Source organism: Fusarium mangiferae (assembly GCF_900044065.1).
Source record: "Fusarium mangiferae strain MRC7560 genome assembly, contig: FMAN_scaffold005, whole genome shotgun sequence".
NCBI classification, from domain to species: Eukaryota; Fungi; Ascomycota; class Sordariomycetes; order Hypocreales; family Nectriaceae; genus Fusarium; species Fusarium mangiferae.
This window is the reverse complement of record NW_024573925.1, coordinates 83380-108038: the sequence shown is the minus strand read 5'-3', so window position 1 is coordinate 108038 and position 24659 is coordinate 83380. Positions and strand designations below refer to the sequence as shown.

Here is a 24659-nt window from a genome sequence, read left to right as displayed (position 1 = left end):
TAGTAGCATTGTGTCTGTTGGCTAGCTCTGGTTTCCACCTGCTGGGTATTTTATACTACTTCTCTCCAGTTCCTGTTGGTTTTGAATAGCTTCCTTAACATCATCCCAGCTGCCATCAGCCAACCAACAAGCTTGCAAATCCAAGTCGCGCAGGGTCTCCGAGTGTCGGGCAACCAAGGACTTCAGCTCCATCACTGTAAAAGGTTGGTTATGCAGGCTTAGAGACCGAAGCCGCGGCCACGAAAGGTTGGCTGGCAGGATATCATCCAAGGAAACAGTTGGCCGCATGTTGAGCGGAGGATAACCAATAAACTCAACGTGTATATCCTCAAGATGAGGTGCGCTCATCCATGACTGGGTGATAGAGCAGAGTGCAAGCATTTCGTGTTTAGGATTGTTCTTGAGTTCATAGCTCCGCGCCTGAAAATCCACATACAGTGCTAGTTTCGTGGTTTGGGCAACCAGTTTCTTTACTCTCGACTGTTGCGATGGTGACAGTTGCCAGGCTTGCATGCTAGGTGGAGGAACCAAACGGAGACGAATTATTCCAGGTCTCAGACCTTTGTCTGCAAGCTCGGAGCACAATGTCCCAATCATCTCAACCGGTGGAGTCGCAGTATGGATCGTCTTGAAGGAGCCACACCATCTTGACTTGCGCAAGATAGGGCTGAAGTGCTGCAGTATTGTGTGGTCGTATCCAGTATGAGCAAAGTCAGAAGCATCCAAATGTTCCATGCCTCCCATATTTCTTATATCGTTTAGCTCAAAGGATACCATGTTGGACAAGGAACTCAGAGCGGCGCATAGCCGGGTGATGTGGCTTCGGCCTTCTCGAAGCTTCTGCTGGTCATTGTACAATTCCTTGTACATATCATAAAGCTTGAGAAATAGCCTTTGGGTGGGCGTTGGTGATTCTTCGTCAACTTGGTCACTGAAAAGTTGCTCGAATTCAGGCTCTGTCCTCCAAGCCATATTTGACAGCCACCGGGATTGTTCTTGCGTGTGAGGATACTTATTCCGGTATGATCTCGACCTCTCCATGGTCTCTACATGTCGAAGCAGTCTGGCTTTGGCCTCGAGCATGAACAGTGGCCTGTTGCAGGCTAATTCGGCTTCGTAGTAGGACGTGACTATGCGGACGCTTTGCACTGACTTGCTGAAAATAGGGTGGTTGCAAATATGCTTTAAACGATCAAAGGATTCCGAGGTAAGGCAAACAGAAACTTGGGTGAGCAGCAATGGCGATGCAGCATTGTTGAAGCAATGTGAAACTAAGCGACACTCTTTTATCGAGCGTTGCCCATTTTTCTCATTGCGCACAAAGAAGAAAATATCCCTCAGAACTTCTGAAGGGAGAGATTGAATGTCTGTTGCGAATGACATTTTTGATAAAGTTGCAGGAGTGAGATTCTAGTAGAGGGAAATAGATGTAAAGTAGCCATTATGTCTGTTATAAGCTGCGGGGTCAAGGATCAACATAAGACTCAATGATTGGTTGATTTGAATTGGGGCAAGAGCTTACATGAGTCACTTCACCGTGTTTGCTACTACAGATCAAACAAATACAGGGTTTTTAGTCGTGTCTATTAAGCATACATTACAGACTAATACGTATTTCTAAATTATTGACAGGTCTTGGTGGAGGCATATTATAAATAATTGCATTGTACTGTATTCCCCTTTGATATAACAGACAAACCCATCCTCGTTCGATATCTCCAGAACGTATTAAAATGACGTCAGACATGGAACCTGGATTCCTATTGCAACATCACATCAATCATGTATTCCCATGATAAACTTACTAGAACCCCCCTGCACCTTTCATTTTCATTGCCATGCCATAAACACCTTTGACCAATCCCATAACAGTCCCTGGGTTTCCCATGTATCCTTTTCCAGGCTTCCCCTCAGCATCCCTCCAAATGCCATCTTCAGCAACCCTACCAAACCTCTTTGTGTTCTGGTTTCTGTCAATACATTCTCTCCATTTCTGACATATCTCCACGCTATCTACCATTAGATTAATCTCCTGGCTGTGAAACCAAGATTGGGTGTCTTGATTACCACTTCCTTGAATTCCGACACTGCCATCGACGATCAAAAGCTTAATATGACAGGAGCGAGCTTTGAAAGAGTGGTGAATGGGATGGTCTTGGTCCTTTCCAACGTAGTTGTATATGTGCAAGAGTTTGCGTTCAGGGCTATCTTTGCCGAGGGACGAGACGAGATTTTGGGCGATTTGGTCATTTGTTCCGCCTTGCCCAGGGATCATTTCTCCCGGATCGTTGTAGCCAAAACATACATAATATGTGACTTCCACTCCTCGACCCAATGCTTCTTTGAGTGCTGGAATCAATGGGGCAGCGTTTAGATCTGGCGTCTGAATGAAGATATTGTGTTTGGCATTCCTGATCAACGATAGCCATGCTTCGTTTTGAGGCACGTGGACGCTTTTTGAGTCCATGGCCCCATATGGTGGCCGAGATACAAGTGCCATCGGAACTGGCTTCCCATCGCCGATGGTAGAGATGTATGGAGTCATTTCGTCTCCCGCGTCAATTTCCGGTCCTGTAGGCTCAATTGGATGCTCAACTGCCAGATTGAGCTGACGATTTGCTGCCTGAAGACGTGATTCTCCCTCTTTCAGTGCGTAACATGACTGCATGCGCCTGACCTCTCCCTCTATGTCATTGTCGTAGTGAGGGCGATCGGGAAAATGCTCCGGTAGGGGTTGTTCATTGTCAGCTTGTATGGTAGTAAAGTCCTGAAGATGTGAGGCATGGCTTTCTGTCGTAGTGGAACTATCGGTTGTGGTATGCAATCTGCCCTCAGCTTCTGGTGTCTGGAGACATGGAGGGTCTGGGTGAAGAGCATTTTGCCAAGTTATCAGAGCAGTGTCGTATATGCTATCGACTATTGGTCCTTCAACATGGACCATCATCTCGAGGTTATCGTTGTCTTCGGTGTTGTTACTCATAACAGCAGCAATTTTGCGGTCCACGACGCAGAACTTGGCGTGCAGAGTACCCAAGAATATTCGATGCAAGCTGACCACCTCCAAGTCGACGTTTGGAATCTGCTCGGGCGAAGGCAAGTCGATCGTCTTGGAGGTGTATGACTTTTGTTTGACGAACTGATGCGGGTTTATAGCGTTGCATGGTCCTGGCTTGTCATACATGATCTTAGCCACCACTCGTCTCCCACCCTTTCCAGCTCGCTTCGAGAGTTCGATCAGAGACACCTTAATTAGAGCTTGCGCTACTGACGGTGCCCAGGAGCATGTAATGAAGAAAACTTCCTTCTCAGCCCGGACAATAAGATTCGAACAGTGGCGCATGACATCGGCAAGGGGAGCAATGACTGTGAGAGGCATAGTTCCATGAGAACCCATTAATGGCGGCGACACGACACCTGCCATTGGGTCTTCATTCAGGCATTGTAGAGAGTCGGCGAAGGCTTGGAGAAATAACGGACTTGGGGTCGTCGGGCCCCAACGACCGCATTGGAGGGCTGCTTCGATGGCACCTTGGCTTTTCTCCGTGCCTTCTTTGGCTGAGATTTTGTGATGCAGTCCGTGCTCGTGATGACCGTATAGCTTTTTGATAGCATTTCCTGGTGTCTCGCTTGGATCGCTTGCCAAGACGGAGCTCACCGTTTCTTTCCCTTGGCATAAGTCGTAGACGTGTTGCGAAACCATTTCCGGAGTTGATATTTTTTGACATGAGAACAAATGGCAGAGTCATTCACTGATGGCCACAGTCTCGTCAGAACTATTTATCTAGCCCAATTGTACAAACGTCATTTGGTCAAGGTTGCACACTTCTCCAAGCTATACTTCCCGTTTCTTACCCAACTTTTGGTTTATTCCCTGGCTAGTGGAGGTGACATCGCCTAGGCTTACGTACCTTTGCGCAGAATTCCTGATTTAAATGGGCATGTAGTACCTTGGAAAAAGAGCTCTTGGCTGTATGACAGCATGTAGCTTCTGCTCCGCCGCAAAGGTCTAGTTCAAAGCTAAACCCGGGATTGCGTGCCGAGACTAGTTACGGCACACAACTTCCGGCCGGGTTAACCGGAAATACAGCGAAGAATGGTCATGGCCACTCGGCATGTCATTATGTTGAATGTCGACATCAGAGTTGCGGTTTTGTTATTGGCGATTGAGACAGTATGAAAGGGGACATATCATATTGTGTATTACATAAAATAACACCATTTTAGGGATGATAGTTCCCACGTATAGGTTTGAGATATCACTGCACCAGACGCAATCTGTGTCATGATTGGCAACCGCAACTTTGGATCCACAACCCGGCATTACAGTTTTTCCGTCTCTAAATAATCAAATCCAAAAAGCGTAGATTGAGTCAGCTCTGTGGGGCTGGGATTGTTGATCCTATTCGCTACTGAATAATTCTGGATTGGCTTTGCTTTCTCTGTCAGACTACAGCCAATTGTTACGTCTCGCTTAAAGTGAATGGGGCCACTTAGCGTGGCGAATTCTGGTGGTTTTCCTTTTAGACCTACCCGGTATTGCAACACAAGTTGTTGAAATGCAAGCTTCATGCATTGCAAATAATGAAATTCAATGTTTAAGAATCTCAAGAGGCGAACTTTTATCTTTGATTATATTCCTAAAGATATACAGAGTCAGTCCACTCTGTAACCTGTGTTTTTTGCGCAGGTCTGCTTTCGTATACCACTTCAAAAACTCTCAACTAGCGTCATCCCAGTTTGTCAACTCTTAACAGTCGCGCTACTGTAATTAATGAACAGCATTTAAACTAAATCTATATAATTGATGTCCATAGTGATGTATCCAAGTCCCAAAGCATCGGAACTGGATAAGGCATTGTCTGCTCGAAAGCATCCAGATTGAACTCAAACATGTTGTCAGTATGGTGTGTTTGATGACTTTCTTGCTGGTTGGCATTCGAGGTAGGTTGAAGAGCAGGAGATTCTACATCAGTAGAACCAACCAGTTGTGCATTTAAAGATTGTACGGCGTAGTGAGCCTTTCTGTATAGTTCTTGGCAGACCTTTTGGACTTGGGTGAGGTATGTATTGCCGCCATATGCCTCGTCTAGTATTTTGAAGATCTGCATGACGTCACCGACTAAGCGCATGTCATTCGCCGCAGCCTCGTTCACGGGGTTCCGAATTGCCATGATGCAGAGAATAACAACAGCGCTCATAGGTATTGGAATAATGTCCCTTCAGCCAATTAGTCACTGATCAAAGCCGTGGCCTTATAGAACTTACCAGTGGAAGCTCTTCCATGTGACTGGTATAAGCTTGCTTAGCTGAATGATGCATCGGGACGCGTTGAGGCAATTTCCTATGGAGTCTCTCATTTTCGCAGGGAGGACTGATAATTCCGGGTGATTCGGCGATACCCAATAAGTCAAGCTGTGCGCGCGGCTCACAACGATGACGGCATTGTAGTAGGAAAAGTACAACCGCATCAACCCATGATGCTCGCACTTCCCAGCAGAATCATGAGTGAGAGACGATGCAAACTCAGTACGCCAATTCTCCAGCTTCTGTAGCAAGTCTGCCACTGAGTCCACTATGCCATTCGTTGGACCTTTGCCTGAATGTAGACCTTGGTAAATCGCGCTCTGAATCACAGCAAGTTGTATCTGACCTTTGAAGAGGTTTAGTTCATGCCCCTCAACAGTCTTGATGATTTCCGTTTCATCCAAGGAGCTCATTGGTGGGTCAATGTAGGCAGCATTGAGATCGTGACAAGGGGGCCTTCCAGTTCGCAGGCACAGTTCCCGGTCTAGACAAATTGCGATCCAAAAGACCTTCTTTCTCATACTTCCTTCTGCTGGACTTACAGACGGGTCCTGGCTCTCGACATGTATGCCTATTGAGTGTGCAAGACGCACAGCGCAACCAACGAGCATGAAGCTGGGCTGTGGGTTTGGTGTTCCGATAAAGAACCAGGCAATGGCTAGCAGAGCTTGGACAGAAGACAATTGTGTACTACGCATAAGAACATCCCATGTCCCGGCAAGTGCATTTGATGCATAGGCCCAGGCTAGATCCTCTGCTTCTACCGATTGAGCTGCCTCCGCCCGACGACGCTGTGCGAGTGCAAGAACAGAGTTGAGCGAGACCCACCACGCTGGACTCTCAGTGCATGTGCCCGAGTACTGTTGGCCTAGGAGACACATAAATGCTGGTGCATTGAAGCACGGGAAGACTGGGTGTTCATGAGTGAAGAATTCGCTGACAAGAGAGAATGCCTCAGTCCAAGAGGGAAGAGGCCTCATGACCCGCTTTGTGAATAGAGGCTCGATAGACGGGTGTGTCCATTTGGACCAGGATTCTGGTGTATGCTGTCCTGATTTGCGTGGAGTAGCGGTGGACACCAGGGATATACCCGATGGCGGACCTGTCGATATATTGAATAAGCTCATGAACAATGAAGTAACTATGAAAACCTACCAAAGTAGCGCATATCTTCATTACCACCAACTATAGTGTCCCTAGGGCTTGTATCTGTCGCTGTCAAGGTCTGACAGGGGCTTGGCGCTGTGAAGCTGTGAAGCTCATGATTGGCTTCAATATGTTGCTGAGGATGAGGGACCGTTCGGACGACTACAGAGTCTGACAATAAGGTTGAAGAAGCATTGACTCCTTGAAGACAAACTCCTTCAATTGCATCACCTGTCGAGCTTCGAGATGATATTTTAGATCGCCGTTGACGCGGGTCGGGCTTGTCAACATCTGCATAGTGGCAGTCATTCCCGCAACCCCGACAACGTCCACAAACTGGCCGGGTCCCGTCACATCGGACTTTGCCTTTCCGACAATGATCGCATGCCTAGCACCGCGGAATTAGTCAACAATCTTTCTCTCCCATGACGTAGCGAATGATGGGTACCTTTGCAAGGCGACGTCGACGGTCGCCGCGGTTGTTCATTTTCCGGAGTTTAGAAGTCCATAAACGAGAATTCCGGTCCATGAGGGATGGAATACCCATTTTACGACCCATGACCACTGTGAACTTTAATTCTGATAGGGCTTGTTTTGTGCCTCGGCTTCTGTTCGTTAGTGCGCAAAACTCCGAGACTTTCGTGTCATAGCGTACCAAAACTCCGGCCGGGCCCACCAAACGGGACAAGGGAATTCCTGTATGTGAATTTCCATTACATAGATCTAATGTGTAAGAGAACCGTGGGCGGGCGAAGAAAATGAGACGATTTATATTCATGCACCTAGGAAGAGTCCGCAAGTAAGCGAAATCTGGAATGGGTGTAGCGCAAGACCATGTCGAGATGGTATCAGATAATGTGTATTGCTAGGGTCTAGATGTGGCTGCGTTGCAAGATAGAGACAGGCGCCTCAACAACCTTATCCCTAAAGTAATCAATAAAACCCTTTCCGAAGCCATCCAATCGCTTTGAGCTACTGACTCCACGGCCGAGGATACCATATACAACAAAGTGCACAGCAAAGATCTTGGGAAACTCAACACGCTCAATGGAAAACTCTTGACGCCAGTCTTCTCCCAAAAGCTCCTGTACCTTGGCTCGAGACATGTACGAGCGCAGCCAGTCCCACTTGGCCTGTGTGTCAACAAATAACCCAAAGTTCAAATTGGCGCCCTTGTCCCCGGAACGGCCGAGGGCGATACTGCCCAATCGCACTTCGAGAACTCCTCCATCAAGAGGGGCTGGTGATTTGGTGTCATAAGAAGCCCTTTCTTCCATGATCTCAAACCGAGGAGGAGATGTAGTATTGAAAGATTTCGTGGTGCCAGTTCCGTCTACAAAATGGAACTTCTCTTCAAGTTTAGCTTGGGGCCAAAGAGCTGGATAATATGCCAGATATGGACGAGGCATAGCAGAGCGGAAGTCCAAAGAGCTGTGGAATCCTACGTGCAAGTTAGTAACCATGAAACTATTTCGACTCGCCGGATAGGCTAACCTGAGTAATGCCTCAGTGAGATGTTTCCAATGGCCATCATAATTGCCTGAAGAGCTTCGGCCTTGGTTGACTGAGCGAAAATGCGGAGATACACGGTACCGCTGTTTTGGTTGGCAGGGTTCACAGCTGGAACGCCAATCCTCTGAAACTCGAGAAAGTCGAGGTGACTGAGCTTCTCTTCACCAAGATGAAATCGCACTTGCTTTTCAAGAAGGGCAAACTTTTGCTCAAAGTTGTGACCCGTTGCGTTGAACAGGGCCTGCATTTCGTAGCCTCCTTTGTAAAAGAGCGCGAGCTTCGTGGTATCTGGTGGTGGCGCGCCGCGAACTCCGTGAACACGAACTCTTTAATCAAGTTAGCGACGCTGGCACGATTCGGGATATCGCATACCTGTCTTGACCAAGTTGTTCCATCTCAATATCTTCGAGGTAGGCTTTCACATCACTATTGATATACACATCGCCCTGCAACTCATACACGAGTTGAGACTTGCACGTATCAACAGTGACCATACCGCCTGTGCCCTCATGCTTCGTGATGACACAAGAGCCGTCTTGCGCAATCTCAGCAATCGGGAAACCCGGGTCAACAAAGCTCTCAAGATCAAAAGCGTCGAAGCCTGCAAAGTTACCGCCGGAGACATAGGCTGAGCACTCAATCAAGTGTCCTGCGACCAAGGCACCAGCCAGTTCATTGTAGTGGGTGATGCTCCACGACCACCAGTACCATGCGCAGGCGATGACGGGGCTGGCATCAGAAGCTCGGCCGCATATGATGATGTCGGCACCGTGTTGAAATGCTTCATAGATGGCGTGGGCACCGAGATAAGCATTGGCAGACACTATTTCACGAGGTTCGCCACCACTTTTGGCGAATATGTACGTCTCGGGAGTGAGAGTGACATGATCGTTCAAAGAATCAAGATGAGCCAGTGCGTTTTCTCGGTTTTGCGGCATGTGTTTGCCGAGCTTGGGAAGCACGTTGTCACCGGAAACATAGGCTACCCTGAGATCGTAGCCTTTCTCGGCAACCTGGCAACAGTTTAGACTAAGACATTAATAAAAAGGCTACAGGAAAGTCGCACCAAAGCTGCTACTTTCACAGCTAGACCTTCAGGATTGAGTGCTCCACCGTTGATGGCAACTTTGATCCGCTTCTTTGAGATAGCATCGATCGAAAGTTCAAGCCCTTTTAATGCGGTAGCCTCGTAACCCGGATGTTGTCCTTTCGCATATGCCTCCGCGTTATTGGCCATGTTGACCTCTAATTCTTGTAAGCAACGCAGGCTATCCAAGTTTCGAGACCACAAGACTTACCAGCAAGGTAGTCACCGGTGATGAAGTCGACATCTCCCAGCGTAGCCTGCTTATACATCTCAATGGCGGGATCTCCTACGTAATCAACGGTCAGAGATATCTCGGCTATGTGTGACTTGTCGTACCATGGTAACCGGAACAATTAGCCACTCGTACAGGCCTGGTGCCGAATTCTCCAGCGCGCCATTCGTTGTTAGAAGCCATGATGAATTGTGTCTCTGAATCACTTGCGCAAGGAAGTATGGTGTAGTGTGTTATGTTGCCACCAAGGCCTGCTCGAAGGGGGAGGGTTGAGAGGCGTTGACTATAAGCGATCTTTATATCACCCCGCAATTTCGGATGCTACAATTCGCAAGTCTCATACCCGAGACAACCGACAATCAGTACTCCGTACTTGAGTATGTCAGTCACTTTTTTCTATCAGTATTTAGCGACGTCATTGTTCCTGCGTTTTAGTTAGCCGTGTTCCGAAGCCGCTATCAGAACTCCGGCGCAAGACTCCGGGAGTCGAATTAAGCCCAAAAACTCCGGAGGGACCCGCTAAGCGTTGCAAAGACATCATTGACTTGAAAGACAGTGGAATATGTTCGGTTTCAGTTTGCCGAGAGGGTTACTTAAATCCCCGGTTGTAACGTTGAATGTAACATTCATTGACAACATCTGTTTTGTTGACCTGCATCAACCTTGAGTTTACTAAACCTTGTACAACGTCCTTCCCCAGAAACCGCTGCTCACTCATCAACAACATGTCGAATTACTCCATTCTCACCGAAGCTACTCGAATTCTGAACAAAATTCTCCTTCAGGATCCCAGATTACAGCTTCCAGACTCTTTCGTCAAAGCCGCTGAGAAAGTCAAGTTTGTTGGAGAAGACGACCAACCTTTCATCCTCACACCTCTCAAGATCACCGAGTCGAGCGCGGCCCTCAATGCCCTCGTGGCTACAGCTGCAAATGTGGTCGCAGCCGAGCGCTATGGCATCAACTACCAGAATGTTGAAATCAACACGGACCTTGCAACGCTTTTTCTTGAATCAGTGCTACTACCCACCATCGGTGGCAAGCACTTTACGCAGAACACCAAAATGCTGACAGAGCTTGCCAAGATGGACCTCCATCAGATGAGCAAGCCAGTCAGGCGATATGCGACAAATGTGTATCGCACCAAGGATGGAAGATGGTATCACCTGCATGGATCTATGAATGCTTTGCCTACAATGGAGATGTTGGGTGTCGAGGACAGTGACATTAGCACTGAAGAAGCCTTCGAGACCTATGTGAAAAAGGTTGCTCAATGGGACTCCAGCGATATTGAGAAAGTCGCAAATGAAAAGTACAAGCAAGCTGGCGTGATTTGCTATACGCCCGATGAGTTCTTCGCCAGCGAGCATGGTAAAATCATGTCGGAAGAACCCTTATGGACATCGACTCGCGTCCCAGCACCGAAGAAATCATGGCCTGAGGCCAAAGACAGTCGGAGCTATAGTCCGCTCGCCGGCATCAGAGTCTTGGACTTATCTCGTGTCATCGCAGCTCCAGCAGTATCGAAGATCCTCAGTGTTCTCGGCGCCGATGTCATTCGTGTCTCGTGCAGCAGATTACCAGAGTATGCGGCAACAATGCCGGATCTTCAGACTGGCAAGAGAGACGTTGACATCGATCTTAAGACAACTGAGGGACGAAGAACACTTTCTGAGCTTATCAAAGACGCTGATATACTTGTTGATGGATACCGCCCTGGTGCCTTGGCGAAGCTGGGCTTTGACTCCAAGTCCTTGCGTGAGTTGAGCCCAAGTCTGATCTATATGAGGGAGAATTGCTATGGTTTCAAAGGGCCGCTGTCGTACCGCTCTGGATGGCAGCAGATTAGCGATTGTTTAGTTGGACTATCATATTTACAGGGCAAATTTCTTGGTCTCGACGAGGCCGTTGTTCCACTTTTCCGTAAGTTCACCGTCTTATCAAATCTCATGACTCCATTTCTGACATTTCCCCAGCCAACTCGGACTATCAGACTGGATTAGTTGGAGCCGCGGCTGCCATCCAAGCATTATTAGCCCGAACCCAAGAAGACGTCACCTTCGACATCGACATCAGCCTCACGCAGTACAACATCTGGTATTATCGTCTCGGATCGTACACCGAGGACCAGCAAAAGGCTCTTAGAAGCCGTGACCTGCAGTTCAGCCCTCGCCATTTCGATGATATGAGTGCGCTCGTTGGAAAGACACATCAGTCGTTGCAAAAGATTCGTCCCGAGATATTTAAGCACCCCGAGTACTTCTGGGACATGAGTGGCAAGGAATACGGATTGGATGAGGACTTCAAAGTGCTGGCACCTGCATTCAAGTTTGAGAAGTCGAGTATTGGTTGGGATGTCCCGACCGGACGAAGAGGGCGGTCGAAGGCCGAGTGGGTAGCATGAGTGTGCCTGGCGCTAGAGAGATGTTTGGATATCACGAGCGTCCTTGAGAGACGATACAGTAGATTGGATAGAATTAGGGAACATATCGGTGCTGAGATGGCCGAGAGTCATGCACTTGTGACTCCGTCGGAGTGGTTATCAAGACAAAATATAAGACCCGCGGGCCCCGATCTGCAGCCTGCCAATTCGAGACTACACAGATTCTACCAATGAATGCTCATATTGTTACCAAGAGTCCTCGAGTTATGAAACGGAGCCTCGGGCAAGGTCAGGATGATTCATGTGGATCGCCACCTGGACCATGGCGCCACTCAAGCCAACCGAGGCTCCGCGTGAAACTGTGAGATTAGACTGAAAAAGGCAAAGTGAAGACAGAGGCTCTTGAAACGACTTCCTTATGAGTACTAGACTATAAAGATTGCGGGGTATCAAAGCGCCGTTGATTTGCTCCTCCTCAATTGAGTTAGTCATTTAGTAAAGTATATCTACCTCTTTCGATCTCATGATCCTTCAGCTCAATCATCAATCGAATACCAAAGCTACAGTCAGGATGTCTCAACTCTGGGCCAACGTAGTGGCTACCTATGATCCCTTTACCATCGAGTTCGCGGGCAGCTGTCTCGTTCAAATCCTTTTCTGGTGGATTCCGTCCGCCGTTTTCGTTCTCCTTGATCATGTTGCCCCAAGTTTTGCGGCGAGACACAAGATACAACCTCCACCAAAACAGCCCAGCACCTCTGAGATATTGGATTCTGTCGTGATATCCTTGAGGAATCAGCTCATAGTCATTGGACTGCAACTGTCCCTAGCGTTTCTGGCAACACAGCGGAATATGCCATCAACATTCCAGGTCACAGCAACACTACCATCTGCAACAAGCTTCACAAGCGACTTTGCCATCTGCTTAGTTGCTCGAGAGGTCCTTTTCTACTATTCCCATCGACTGTTCCACATACCATACCTCTACCGTCGCATCCACAAAATCCACCACAAGTTCACAGCACCAGTCGCTTTCGCCTCGCAGTATGCCCATCCCATTGAGCATATTGTAGCCAACACGATCCCAATTGTCCTTCCGCCAATACTGCTCAAAACTCACATCTTGACCATGTGGGCGTTTGTCGCTTGGCAGCTTATTGAGACTGCGACTGTTCACAGCGGCTTCGACTTCTTTGGAGGGGCAGCTTATCGTCATGATCGTCACCATGAGCGTTTTGACGTCCACTTTGGGGGAATGCCTTGGCTGGACTGGCTTCATAGCACCGACGAACGAAAGAGGCTGGAGAAGAAGAATAAATGATTCTTTCATGACAGAACAATCTCTCCAAGATCTACATCCTGGAAGCGAAGGATCAAGCTATGTATGTTGCCCATATCAGATACCCCTTGAGATCGGTGTGAATGAGTATCGCCAAATGAGTGGTGGGGATTGACACCGCGTTCGAATTGGCTACAGAACAGATTGGCGAGACACCAATATTCATCTGCATGAAGAAAGAACCCGAGCTTTCTCTGAGATCTGTTTGCTTCCACGGAGATATAGTTGTCGGAGGTTGAGAATAAGTTACAACTGGACCAAACTCGAAACCAGTTACTCAGCCCTCGTGTAATAGGCAAGGATCTTGACCTTGGGTCTGGTCCGTTCTGGTGATGGTATATAAGATTGTGGAAGGCTGGAATGTGTCAGCAAGGTTGTTGCTGTTTTATTGTCATGTAACTTACCACTAGCAATAGCAAACAGATTCAATGGGCTTATTGTCTCAAAGACTTCCCATCCACTAGTACCAACGTCCTCACCCATAATCATGGTAATGGACTGAGCCAACGTGACCTGGCTGCACGCCAGTGATCTCTCTGCTGCAGCTTGGGTGCACATGAACCATGTCTCGGCATCTGGAGCATGAAAGTGCTCATCCTGAGCCGCGAGGCCAAATTGTAGTTCATTGATTACCATTCGGGGACTCATATCGTAAAATATCACGAATGCAGAGTCAAGAAGGAAGGTATATAAGAGGGTACGGATTAACTCCTCTCGCAATCCAAACGCCGTCCAGTGGTCATGGAGGTTGCGTGAAGCAAGGGATTCTTCCTCGCTTGTTCCAACCATCGCGAAGGGATACAGGGTGCGGGAAACGAAGACGATGTCAGGAAACCGTGTTCTTCGTGCTCTGAGTCTCGTTTTTGTGTCACCCTCCCAATTCATGAGCAGAACGATACCATAAGCAGCCTGCAATATGTCAAGGCGCTGACGAACCTGAGAATCCTGGCTGTCATCGTCTGTTTGAGCAATACTGTCTTCGCTGAAATCCGGGTCCTGGAAGATCCAGTTCTCGACTGTCTCGAGCCACATCATTGCTTGATCATGGTACTTTCTGTCGGGACTCAAAGAGGCACCTATCAGTGACAGAGCCGCTATCAACTTGGGAGACTTTGCAGTGGGGTCAAATGTAGGTCTATGGAAGACGGGCCAGTTTGGATGCCAGGCTTGAAAGAACAAAGTCAAGAACAGCTCAACATTTCTTGGGGAAAAGAATCTTGAACAAGACAATTTTCGTGAGTTAGACCAGTTTAGATCAGATACTTGAGATGATGCTTCAAAGGCACCTCTGACAATCTGTTCGCATATGTTTGCCAATGAGTGTTGTCCTGTCAGCCTTTGCTGGTGCTGGGGCTGTGTCTGTTGGCCTATAGTTACCCAAGGCGATGCAACTGGGGTTCCAGCAATGGCTACTGATTCGAGGGAGGGCTGGCTACCATATTGTAGGAGGCCAGAATGAGCCTTTGCCCTGGTGAAGATATTGTCGCAGTTGAATGAATTGGCCAGACCATGGGACGAAGTAAGTCTGGCAAGAAAGCGGAGACGCATACGAGGAAAGTTCGGCTTAGGTGTTACAAGCGACAGCGATGGGCTATCAGGGGAGAGAGGCCATTCATCTTGTGGTAGATATGAGCCGGATTGTGACCTCAGACTGGAATTGCTATCCGACTGGGAAACGGGTTGAGGCTGCATAAATAGGAAGGGATAAAATGAGGTGACCGTCGTCGAGTCCGAAATCCAGTCATGTTGTGATAGGAATGGTGACCCGCCCTGCATGCCCTGTCCTGATAGAAGCCCGTAAGTTTTCTGGTCTTTTGCCCCCTGCAGTGAGGATATAAAGTCATTCCTCCTTGGTGTTTGGACATAAATGCAATCCTTGTTCTGCTCGGCGCAAGCTGTGCAAGGTTGCGATCCCTTGCATCTCCTTTTCAATTTGACACATCTTTCGCAAGCATTCTGTGGTCTCCCACGCTTCTTCTGGCCCAGGGATGGGAGCGGTAAACCTGATCTGAGTCGTCTGTCACATGTTCTCCAATGACGAAGGAGTGCGTCTCTGAAGACTTTCCCTCAGCTATTGAAACCCAAGAAGGCATGATTGAGTATAGACTAACCGTCGATTGAATCCACGGGTGCAGTACTGGCATTGGTAAGACCTTTCATCTGTGTCTGAGCGCTTGTTGCTTTAGTATCGACACCCTAGAACGAGATTTCAGCAAGCTTACGCGACAGATAATGCCGATTGAGGTGGTCTTGATGCAATATTGTCAGTGAGTACTACATCCCGTCAAACGCCTAGATTTTAAATTTCATACCTGACTTCGTAAACCCGGCGGAACAGATAGGACAGCAATGTTGCGGCTGTTTATCAGACATGGTGTTGACCGAGGTCATCAGGTCGGGCTAGGGAACTTGGGCGGCAGTACAAATTAAGAGACATAAGGGATGCAACCTAGCAAATACAGCGATGGAGAAGTCACGGGCCACAAAGTCCACAGTTGATCGCAGAGATGAGCCTGAACAAACTAAATTGCTGAATTTGACGCGCCTATGCAACCAAAAGCTGGTCACGATGAACACCTGGAGGCGGGAAATCTGCCACCCCCGCAGGAGAGATCGGCATCCCGCCTCATCCCCACGATCTAGTCTAGATCCAGATATCGAAACCCCGCAAAAGGACAGCCGCTCGGTTTCTAGTGAGAAGCATTTCGGCATTTGTTCGCGGCATCCGGGACTTGGAGGAATCATATCTTACCTGCCATTGATCGCACGTCTGACTTGAACTTATTAATTCTTCGAGCGTTGCCGATTTTTAACTCACGCCGGTGAAAGTTTCCCTTGACGTGCTGCGTTTAGTGACAGCAGCCATAAATTCGCTCTCTGTAGCAGTACAGAACTATGGGTGACGCAGCACCTGAGGAGCCCTACCATCGGATCGCTACCGTGGTAGTAAGTAAAATCGTGACATCAAGTGTTTGGTTCATCAACGACTAACAATAACGAAGCGCTCAAACGAAGGCTTCCAATTCAAGATCAACTCAGTTCCAATCCCCAAACTTCAACCATGGGAAGTGCTCGTTAAGCTCTCCGCTACTGGTGTCTGCGGCACTGATATGGCCCTTGCAGGTGGCTACCTCGGTCCATGCCGTGAGGTGCTTGGCCATGAGGGCGTGGGCCGCGTTGTACAAGTTGGCTCTGGAGTAGACCCCAACTCTGTCATGATTGGCGATCGAGTTGGTATTGCTTGGGTCAGGGACGTCTGTGGTCGATGCAATTGTTGTCGTGAACCTGGTGGTGAGGTCCGTTGTCTGGAGCAGCAGAACTCGGGACGGAAGTGGGACGGAACCTTTGCAGAACACTGCATTGTACCAAGTCGTTATGTTCTGACTATTCCTGAGTCGAAGGAGCTGCCAGATGAACTTGTTGCACCGACATTGTGCGGCGGCGTCACTGCATATAAAGCACTCAAGGCTTGTGGCGCGACACCGGGAGAATGGGTTGCTATTGTCGGAGCTGGCGGCGGTGTTGGGGGTTTGGGGATTCAGTACGCAAAAGCCATGGGATTCCGCGTCGCAGCTGTTGATATCGGGTCTGCAAAAGAGTCATGTATCAAGATGGGAGCCGACGCATACTTTGACGGAGCATCGCCCGATACACCGGCCGAACTGAGGAAGCTCACTCCTAATGAAGCTGGAGCCAAGGCCGTCATCGTCACTGCAGGATCAGGCCGAGCGTATCAGAGCGCCCTTGATCTTGTTGCAGTGTTTGGCACTTTGGTCTGCGTTGGCATTCCTCCACCAGACCAAGCGATGAGTCTTCATCCGCTGACTCTCATTGACCGTGGCATCAATCTGCTGGGAACATTAGTGGGAACACGAACTGAAACCCTCGAAGCTCTGGAGTTCGTGCGAAGAGGCGTGGTTAAACCTGTCGTGGAGTCGGTGGAATTTGATCAGCTCGACGATTTGGTCAATCAGTTCTCAAAGACATCTGGAAAATTGGTTATACAATTTCCATCCTAGGTTCCATCCTCTGTTTTCTTGTAGCTTCGAGGTTGTTATACAAATCTATTAGAAGATCTTAGAGATAGTAAATACCAGTCAATTCTTATTAAGAGTAAGTATTTCTATCAGTTTTTCGGTTGTAGCTCATATCATCACCGCTGCCAATTGTCTATAATGATCTGATATGATCCCAAATTAAGACAAGCAATAAATGATAAATCTCACCAGATGAGCCAAAGAACCTTCAACACGTTGCATGTATTTTTCATTTTGAAGATAAGACGCATCCCGAGTAGATCTTTGCCGGTTCACGCCGAAGGATATTTGAAAGTCCGGTATCAGGACGGGACCATATGCACATATCGGACAATTCCCCACCTCCACCTCGATGCTGTGTAACCTGACGTCGGCCGAACGGGAAAATACCCACCATTGCCCGGCCAAGCACCAAGGCTCACCAATATCGAAAGCGTGGCTACTGAACACGGGAACTTCTATTTAAGGCCTGCCAGAGTCGCACTTGGTTGACTTGGTATATCATGTAAAGAATCGTTATACTATCCCCATCAGAATGACTACTGTTAAACCTCTTGTCCTGCCGCCTGGCATCGCACCATCTGTTTTCCATCAATTCATAACAGAAGTCACTGAAGTTGCAACCGCTGAAAATGTTATCGTCATATCCAACCCTGACCAGTTAGACAAGCAGGACTACCGCGACCCCAGCAAGATGCACGACATGTTTGACATAACCTCGAAGCAGCATTTTGTCTCCTCAGCTGTCGTCACTCCCCGCGACGTAGCCGAGGTCCAAGTAATCGTCAAGCTGTGCAACAAGTTTGAGATTCCCCTTTGGCCATTCTCCGTTGGCCGAAATGTTGGGTATGGTGGTGCTGCTCCACGTGTACCAGGCTCGATTGGTCTTGATCTTGGGAAGCATATGAACAAGATCTTGAAGGTTGATGTTGACGGCGCTTATGCTCTGGTCGAACCTGGAGTTACATATGCAGATCTTCATCAGTATTTGGTAGACAATAACCTTCGTGACAAACTGTGGATTGATGTTCCTGACCTTGGGGGCGGATCCGTGCTGGGAAACACTACAGAGAGGGGAGTTGGCTATACTCCTTATGGTAAGCCATCTTCATCATTGCACCAGCAAACCGCTAACGGCTTGTAGGTGATCATTTTATGATGCACTGCGGCATGGAAGGTAAGAGCTCTGATACTGCTACCATTGGAAGGGGACACTTATGACTGACTCTGCAAAGTCGTACTTCCCGATGGCACACTAGTCCGTACGGGAATGGGTGCTTTGCCAAACCCAGACGCGGATCCAAACGCCCCTCCACACGAGCAAGAGCCCAACTCAGCGTGGCAACTGTTCAATTACGGCTTTGGTCCCTATAACGACGGCATTTTTACCCAATCATCTCTTGGTATTGTTGTCAAGATGGGCATCTGGCTTATGGTGAACCCTGGTGGATATCAGTCATACTTGATCACTATTCCCAAAGATGAGGATCTTCATCAGGCCATTGAGATCATCCGACCACTTCGGACTTCGATGGTGCTGCAAAATGTTCCCACTGTTAGACATGTACTTTTGGATGCAGCGGTCATGGTATGAGCCCAGCTTGATTACTTGGGCACAGCTGACGATAGCTATAGGGATCTCGAGATAAGTACACGACGTCGAAAAAGCCACTCAACGACAAGCAACTCGACGAGATCGCGGAGAAGCTCAACCTGGGCCGTTGGAACTTCTACGGAGCACTTTATGGCCCTGAACCCATACGCAAGGTTATGTGGGAAGTCGTCAAGGGTGCATTCTCAGCCATTCCAGGGGCCAAATTCTACTTCCCGGAGGATATGCCAGACAATCTTGTTTTGCAGACTCGACACCTTACCTTGCAGGGCATTCCTACCATGACTGAGCTTGAATGGGTGTAAGTTCAACATCTCATCCGATATCCCTTTTGACATATTAACCTCCTTTCAACAGCAACTGGCTTCCCAATGGAGCCCACCTGTTCTTCTCCCCCATCGCCAAAGTCACGGGCGACGACGCGGTCGCTCAGTACGCCTTGACCCGCAAGCGATGCGAAGAAGCAGGTTTCGACTTCATTGGAACATTTGTCGTCGGAATGAGGGAGATGCATCATATAGTGTGTCTTGTCTTTGACCGTCTCGATCCAGAGTCGTGCCGTCGAGCGCATAATCTCATTATTCAGTTGATCGACGACGCGGCGAAGAAGGGTTGGGGAGAGTATCGCACTCATTTGGCATTGATGGATCAGATTGCGCAGACTTACAACTTCAACAATAATGCGCAGATGCATCTCAATACCACCATCAAGAATGCATTAGATCCCAAGGGAATTCTGGCGCCCGGTAAGAATGGGATATGGCCAAGCGGCTATAACGCAAAGGACTTTGCTGTAAGTCCACAGCGCTCTACAAAGCTGTAGCAGGTTACTAGTTTAGATTCTTAAGCTAAGAAGTGAGGTTGACCATAACGGTCTTGGTCTCAGTAATCTCCTTTGTTTATATTTTGGCCCCCATTTGTAATATTTACCTCTCTCTCAATGGGACACTTGATACGCAAGGTTGTGTAGTATTTGCTTTAATAAAAATATCCAACGCAAGAGTGAGATCCGTCTACATTAGTATTTATGAACAGACGCGGTTCATGAGCCGATCGTTGAGGACAAGTTTAAATCTTGGCTTGGGTTGTGTCTTTGGCCAATTGTGCACGGAATGGCTTGGTCAGTTGCCTAACCGCCAAGTCCAACAGAACATCCTCGCTTCCACCAGGAATCCTGGCCCCAGGCACTTCTCGATAAATCTCTGTGTCGTCATGTCAGCTCTCTATCTCAGTATAAAAGCATCTGCTGGACGGCTTACTCTCAGCAATCTCTCCTTTACCCGTACGCGTATAACCGTTGCCTCCGAACAACAGAACAGCGCATCTTGCACACTCGTCAAGAACAATGCCGGCGTTGGCTTTGCACAGAGCGGTCAGACCGCCGAGTTCTTGGTCTGCTGTTTCCTTGGGCATCTTGGAGAGCTGGTATGCAAATGATTCTACCCAGGACCATTGCGCTTCCAGGATTGCGCCACATTTAGCCAGTCGGTGACGTACCACGGGTTGCTCCATGAGAGTCTTGACAAGGTCAGCTAAGAACCACATCCACTCTATTTTTTGAACCCACCTTATTGAATGCCTTGCGCTGAAGACAATATGCGAAGGCGCTGCTCAGGGCAACTCGAGCCTGACGAGTGACACCAACAGAGATGAACATACGCTCGTGGTTAAAGTTGTGCATGATGTACTTCATGCCCTCGTTCTCACGCCCGATCAGGTTTTCCCGTGGGACTCTCACATCATCAAGTTCGATAAAGGAAGTTCCAGCCACAATCTGTCCCGCAACTTTGAGTCGTCTCCTTGTCACGCCAGGATAGTTCTTAAGCGGGACCAAGATTAAAGAAATGCCTTTTCCCCCAGAGTTTTCCTCACCAGTTCGGACTGCCATGCTAGCATAGTCTGCCATCATTCCATTGGTAATCCACTTCTTGGTCCCGTTGATGATATACTCGTTGCCACTGAGAGTAGCCGTCGTGGTAATGTTGGCGACGTCAGAGCCAGCACTAGAGATGAGATCAGTAAAGCTCTCACTGAGCGAAGTTTTGAACCCACTCTGGCTCCGTAATAGCGATACAGATTCTCTTTCGCCCGAGTAAGAGATCTGGGAGGAATCTGTCTTGCAGCTGAGGCTCTGCATAATGCAACAGAGGGGGGATACCAAAAGCAACGCCAGTGGTGATGGAGCCTGGTGGTCCAGCAAGACCGGAGCGGCTCATCTAGTGTTCAATACAGTCAGAATCTCGATATATAATGCACCCGTGTGGTTCAATACCTCATCTGCATATATAATTGTGTGCAAACTGTCCCATTCCTCCACAGGTACCTGGCCGGGCATGTGAGTTATGCCCAGCTTTCGGAGCCATTCTACAGGTAAAGGCGCTGGCAAAGACGGCAGGATAAAGTTACCCTTTGCAAAGACCTCGAATAAATTGGACGGCACCTCCTCTGCTGTTTCCCAGTCGAGAGCATTCTTGTTGAGGTTCTCATCGACGAATTCGCGACAAGCAGCCTGGAACCTGCGATGCGACGCGTTGAAATACGGCGACGGGGCACCTCTTAGCCAAGGGGGGTCTGCGAAGGGGACTTGGTGAACGGCACGCGACATTTTGGATGTATTCTTGGAGATGGCAAAAGTTTTACAACAGGTTGGTCAAGGTAGATTTAATGAATCGTAAACTTGCATATGTAAGCAATACTCCAAAGCTTCCAACGTCAACCGCGGGGTTTTCCTATTGAGGAAACATGCCTCGGCACAGCTATCTAGAACTACCCTAAGCCAGCCTCGGCTCATTTTCAAACTTTCCTACCCACTCAAGCGTCTTATTACCCCTCTGATCAACATGGACGTGCCGAACGTCAAAGCCTGGACTAGGACTGGGGGTCATTTTAATTAATCGCCGGTATTTTCCTGCCTTACCTCTTTGCCGTAAGGGTCGTCTCCGGACGGAATCTAGATTATTTTAACTCTATTACTTCTTTTCTCAATCTCTTGACATACTTGTAGATCTGCCGTGTAGTGACTTGACCGGACTGCTATTACGGTCATTAAATCGTCTTAAGTTATAACTGGTCTCCTCAATAGCACCGTAAACTCCTGTCGTTACAGACCATCTGGTATGCACAGTAATGCTATTGCTGTCGCTTCCAGCTCGGCTGTATACGGAATTCGGTCGTCTTGCGACCCAAGGTGACCGAGTACCTAGCCACAATCCTGTCGTTTTGGCCATATAATCTATGGGCTATAGTACTGCCTATGTTTACTAGACCTCTTCTGTCGGAGGTGCTGCTCGCGATGATAATGTCGCTGGCGCTCTTTGCTGCATGGCAGTCGGCCTCGTATACCCGCGACATACGGTTATGCTGTATAAGCTTGGATCGTTTTCTATTTCGCTCTATACGGCTCCCACTATATGTGAGAGTTAGTTTCCTTAGTGGCGAAGTATATCTTTAACTCGCCAACACCTTGATAGCTGTGAGTAGATGCGTCTTTGGCACCATCTTGATGTTGATGCATATTCTTGTGCCAGCTTTGGTAAATCACTTGCAAACCGTCTGTATGCTGGCTTTTACTTCCGCCACTGCTGTTGTGGCCGCCTGGAAAGCATCCCTGATGGCTCATGCTCCTATCTTCTGGTCCCTATTAAACTAACTTATGGTTCTTTCGCTTTGTGTATGCGACCATACGACTGGAGGGTAGTCTATCTCCGGAGTAACCTTCGCCATAAAGAGCTACCTGACCGTATGTGAGGATACAATCTTACGTTTTCTCAGGGATATGGCCGCTATAAGACCTCTAGTAACTACTTCAGTTCTATGTTTTTCAAACCTCAGTTTCACATCTATAATAATGGATTTTGACCTCTTGCTTCCGTTTAATGTTATCTCCCTTGACTGTGTACGGTATGTAGCTGATATAATTGGTAAGGCGTATAAAGTGCAAGGCGACTACCTTATTGCATTCAAATATCGCCTCACTGCATCTCTTCTATACTAGCGTGCGGTCAATGATGGTTTGGATACCCTCTCCATTACTGTCTGCCGTTGGACCTGTGACTCAGGCTGAGTAGTCGTCGACAAACGCAACCAAGCCTCCATTCGATTTGATCTTACTCTGTAGTAGGTCTGCGTCGAAGAATAGGAAGAATATTGGCGACAACCCGAAGTCTGCCATTTATTCCTGATGCTATGTGAATAACTTTAGACAATATGCCTTCAACCGAGCTCTTAAATATTAGTATCCCCACCGTTTAAATGGCGTTTGAGCATTCGATAGTGTCTCGACTCCAATAAATAGTGGAGGTTCACTAATGCCCGCCGGACGCTGACTCAATAATACCTTCTTAGTAAAAGGCATTTTGTGACCCAAATTAAAGGCCAGTGCATTGTAAGCTGGCTCCAACACTGCTCAAGTTAGCGGGCTAGTTAACATCCTCGATGATAGTAGAGGCACTAACTTGGATTCATAGTGTCGGGAATAGTGCCATTGCACAGCCACTTAGGAACGGGTTTCTGTTTTGAATCCAGTGCAGTATGTAACTCGAGAGCCGCCTTGACACGCGCGCCAACGTCCGTAGATTTCCACACGTCCATACCTTGGATCCGCATCGTCTCGGCGATGTGAGAGATTGATGAGATGCCAAAGCTGGTATGGGCAAAGTCTCGGCAGGTCTCCTGCGTGATGCCACTAATTGGGAAGGCTTTTTGATTGTACCAGTATTTGATGATCTCCGCGGTGGTATTGATCCCACCACGGCCTTGGACGGGATACTCCCCATCAGAGGTCAAATAGATGTACGCGGGGACCCGGGCGGAGAACAACCCTAAAGCCTTTTCGTACAGAGCTGCATCTTCAAGGAAGACGGCAGCCCCTATGGTAGACTCAATCATCACTATGAGCGTCAGCAGATCAGCTAGGGACAGTATTACAGAAGAAGTACACCCACCTAGTTCCCAGTTTCCATTCTTCCGCGGGGCGCCGTCTTCAATCATGGGGAGGTAGGCGTGTCGTAGCATGTCAGAGAACGTCTTGATACCCTTCTTGGACCAGTGTTTATAGCTCGAGCGCATGATTTCACCTGCGCGTACCCAATTAGCGGCCGACCAGGCCGTCTGCAGTGGTGCGTTGCTGTTGTTGTGACCTTGGATCGTGCTAGACCAGGCATCCATATAATGGATGGATTTCTCAGCATAGTGCTTGTCCTTCGTAATCCACCATGCCAATGCGTTCGTGTATGCCGCCATGGAATCCTCGCGCTCCTGATAACACCCAATGTTGGGCGTCGATGTTGGTCCGCACTGAACCGTCTCATATGGCTCAGCCGTTCGCGTAGGCGACATATAGGTCATGTTGAGCATTGAATCCAATGCCTCCGTCCAAGGGTTCTCCCTAGCCTTGATCTTCTTGGCAATGTAGTCGAGCTGCGGCCCGGAAACGAAGACTCCTGGATGAACCCATGTCTTGGGCGCGTCGGTTGGAATGGGAAGATAAGGAGTTTCCTTACTATTACTGGCCGCATGTACACACTTAAAAGCAAAGGAAGCTCCCAGGCCAAGCATTAGGACTTGGAACTTCATCTTGTCCGTGAAAATGATGATAATTTGGAATAATAGACATACAGCGCTACCGCTAATTAACAATAAATATTATAGCCCTAATTGCTGTTTAATACCGCATTGTTGCATATCAGTCTTACCGGGGTCATAACAACCCTATACTTACTAATCGTGAGAAATTCGATAGTAAGCATTTATAAGGGAACTGTCATACTAGACCTTTTAGTTTATTTCCGAAATAACAGTTTCCACCAATTATATCTTAATCCAATTTAAGGTTTTTCACTAATCGGCTATAAATAGTACGGAATGCACTTAATAAGTGCCTGTACGGAGTATGCAGAAATTTATTACTCCTTTGGGAGAAAGAGTAAGCAAAGATATAATTAGGTAATTTAGTAAATGTCAAGGCGTCTTGTAAACACAAAGCTTCAGAATCTCGGTTCTCTGTATC

At 48.1% G+C, this 24659-nt stretch overlaps 11 protein-coding genes across 11 annotated transcripts; 4 read left to right on the top strand and 7 right to left on the bottom strand.

Annotated features, from left to right (window-relative positions):
* Positions 1 to 21: 21 nt before the first annotated feature.
* On the bottom strand, positions 22 to 1383 carry FMAN_06957 (uncharacterized protein; the record flags this gene model as incomplete). Its single annotated transcript, XM_041830523.1, has 1 exon — positions 22 to 1383. One exon carries the CDS (start codon positions 1381 to 1383, stop codon positions 22 to 24), a length of 1362 nt encoding a protein of 453 aa, XP_041681177.1.
* A 421-nt stretch (positions 1384 to 1804) lies between these two features.
* FMAN_06956 (uncharacterized protein) lies at positions 1805 to 3700 on the bottom strand (the record flags this gene model as incomplete). The annotated part of the gene is made up of 1 exon (XM_041830522.1): positions 1805 to 3700. One exon carries the CDS (start codon positions 3698 to 3700, stop codon positions 1805 to 1807), a length of 1896 nt encoding a protein of 631 aa, XP_041681176.1.
* A 1093-nt stretch (positions 3701 to 4793) lies between these two features.
* FMAN_06955 (uncharacterized protein) lies at positions 4794 to 6472 on the bottom strand (the record flags this gene model as incomplete). The annotated part of the gene is made up of 3 exons (XM_041830521.1): positions 4794 to 5217; positions 5266 to 6406; positions 6460 to 6472. 3 exons carry the CDS (start codon positions 6470 to 6472, stop codon positions 4794 to 4796), a joined length of 1578 nt encoding a protein of 525 aa, XP_041681175.1.
* An 850-nt stretch (positions 6473 to 7322) lies between these two features.
* FMAN_06954 (uncharacterized protein) lies at positions 7323 to 9464 on the bottom strand (the record flags this gene model as incomplete). Its single annotated transcript, XM_041830519.1, has 6 exons — positions 7323 to 7891; positions 7945 to 8288; positions 8335 to 8975; positions 9029 to 9207; positions 9261 to 9335; positions 9386 to 9464. 6 exons carry the CDS (start codon positions 9462 to 9464, stop codon positions 7323 to 7325), a joined length of 1887 nt encoding a protein of 628 aa, XP_041681174.1.
* A 542-nt stretch (positions 9465 to 10006) lies between these two features.
* On the top strand, positions 10007 to 11685 carry FMAN_06953 (uncharacterized protein; the record flags this gene model as incomplete). Its single annotated transcript, XM_041830518.1, has 2 exons — positions 10007 to 11204; positions 11258 to 11685. 2 exons carry the CDS (start codon positions 10007 to 10009, stop codon positions 11683 to 11685), a joined length of 1626 nt encoding a protein of 541 aa, XP_041681173.1.
* A 550-nt stretch (positions 11686 to 12235) lies between these two features.
* Positions 12236 to 12985, top strand: FMAN_06952 (uncharacterized protein; the record flags this gene model as incomplete). Its single annotated transcript, XM_041830517.1, has 1 exon — positions 12236 to 12985. One exon carries the CDS (start codon positions 12236 to 12238, stop codon positions 12983 to 12985), a length of 750 nt encoding a protein of 249 aa, XP_041681172.1.
* Positions 12986 to 12990: 5 nt separating this feature from the next.
* FMAN_06951 (uncharacterized protein) lies at positions 12991 to 14695 on the bottom strand (the record flags this gene model as incomplete). Its single annotated transcript, XM_041830516.1, has 2 exons — positions 12991 to 13358; positions 13408 to 14695. The coding sequence occupies 2 exons, from the start codon at positions 14693 to 14695 to the stop codon at positions 12991 to 12993; spliced, it is 1656 nt and encodes a 551-aa protein (XP_041681171.1).
* A 1203-nt stretch (positions 14696 to 15898) lies between these two features.
* FMAN_06950 (uncharacterized protein) lies at positions 15899 to 17022 on the top strand (the record flags this gene model as incomplete). The annotated part of the gene is made up of 2 exons (XM_041830515.1): positions 15899 to 15949; positions 16006 to 17022. The coding sequence occupies 2 exons, from the start codon at positions 15899 to 15901 to the stop codon at positions 17020 to 17022; spliced, it is 1068 nt and encodes a 355-aa protein (XP_041681170.1).
* A 553-nt stretch (positions 17023 to 17575) lies between these two features.
* On the top strand, positions 17576 to 19475 carry FMAN_06949 (uncharacterized protein; the record flags this gene model as incomplete). Its single annotated transcript, XM_041830514.1, has 5 exons — positions 17576 to 18137; positions 18185 to 18217; positions 18276 to 18628; positions 18676 to 18953; positions 19010 to 19475. The coding sequence occupies 5 exons, from the start codon at positions 17576 to 17578 to the stop codon at positions 19473 to 19475; spliced, it is 1692 nt and encodes a 563-aa protein (XP_041681169.1).
* A 245-nt stretch (positions 19476 to 19720) lies between these two features.
* FMAN_06948 (putative acyl-CoA dehydrogenase) lies at positions 19721 to 21257 on the bottom strand (the record flags this gene model as incomplete). The annotated part of the gene is made up of 4 exons (XM_041830513.1): positions 19721 to 19854; positions 19912 to 20170; positions 20220 to 20837; positions 20925 to 21257. 4 exons carry the CDS (start codon positions 21255 to 21257, stop codon positions 19721 to 19723), a joined length of 1344 nt encoding a protein of 447 aa, XP_041681168.1.
* A 1626-nt stretch (positions 21258 to 22883) lies between these two features.
* FMAN_06947 (uncharacterized protein) lies at positions 22884 to 24226 on the bottom strand (the record flags this gene model as incomplete). The annotated part of the gene is made up of 3 exons (XM_041830512.1): positions 22884 to 23053; positions 23107 to 23541; positions 23596 to 24226. 3 exons carry the CDS (start codon positions 24224 to 24226, stop codon positions 22884 to 22886), a joined length of 1236 nt encoding a protein of 411 aa, XP_041681167.1.
* Positions 24227 to 24659: the final 433 nt, after the last annotated feature.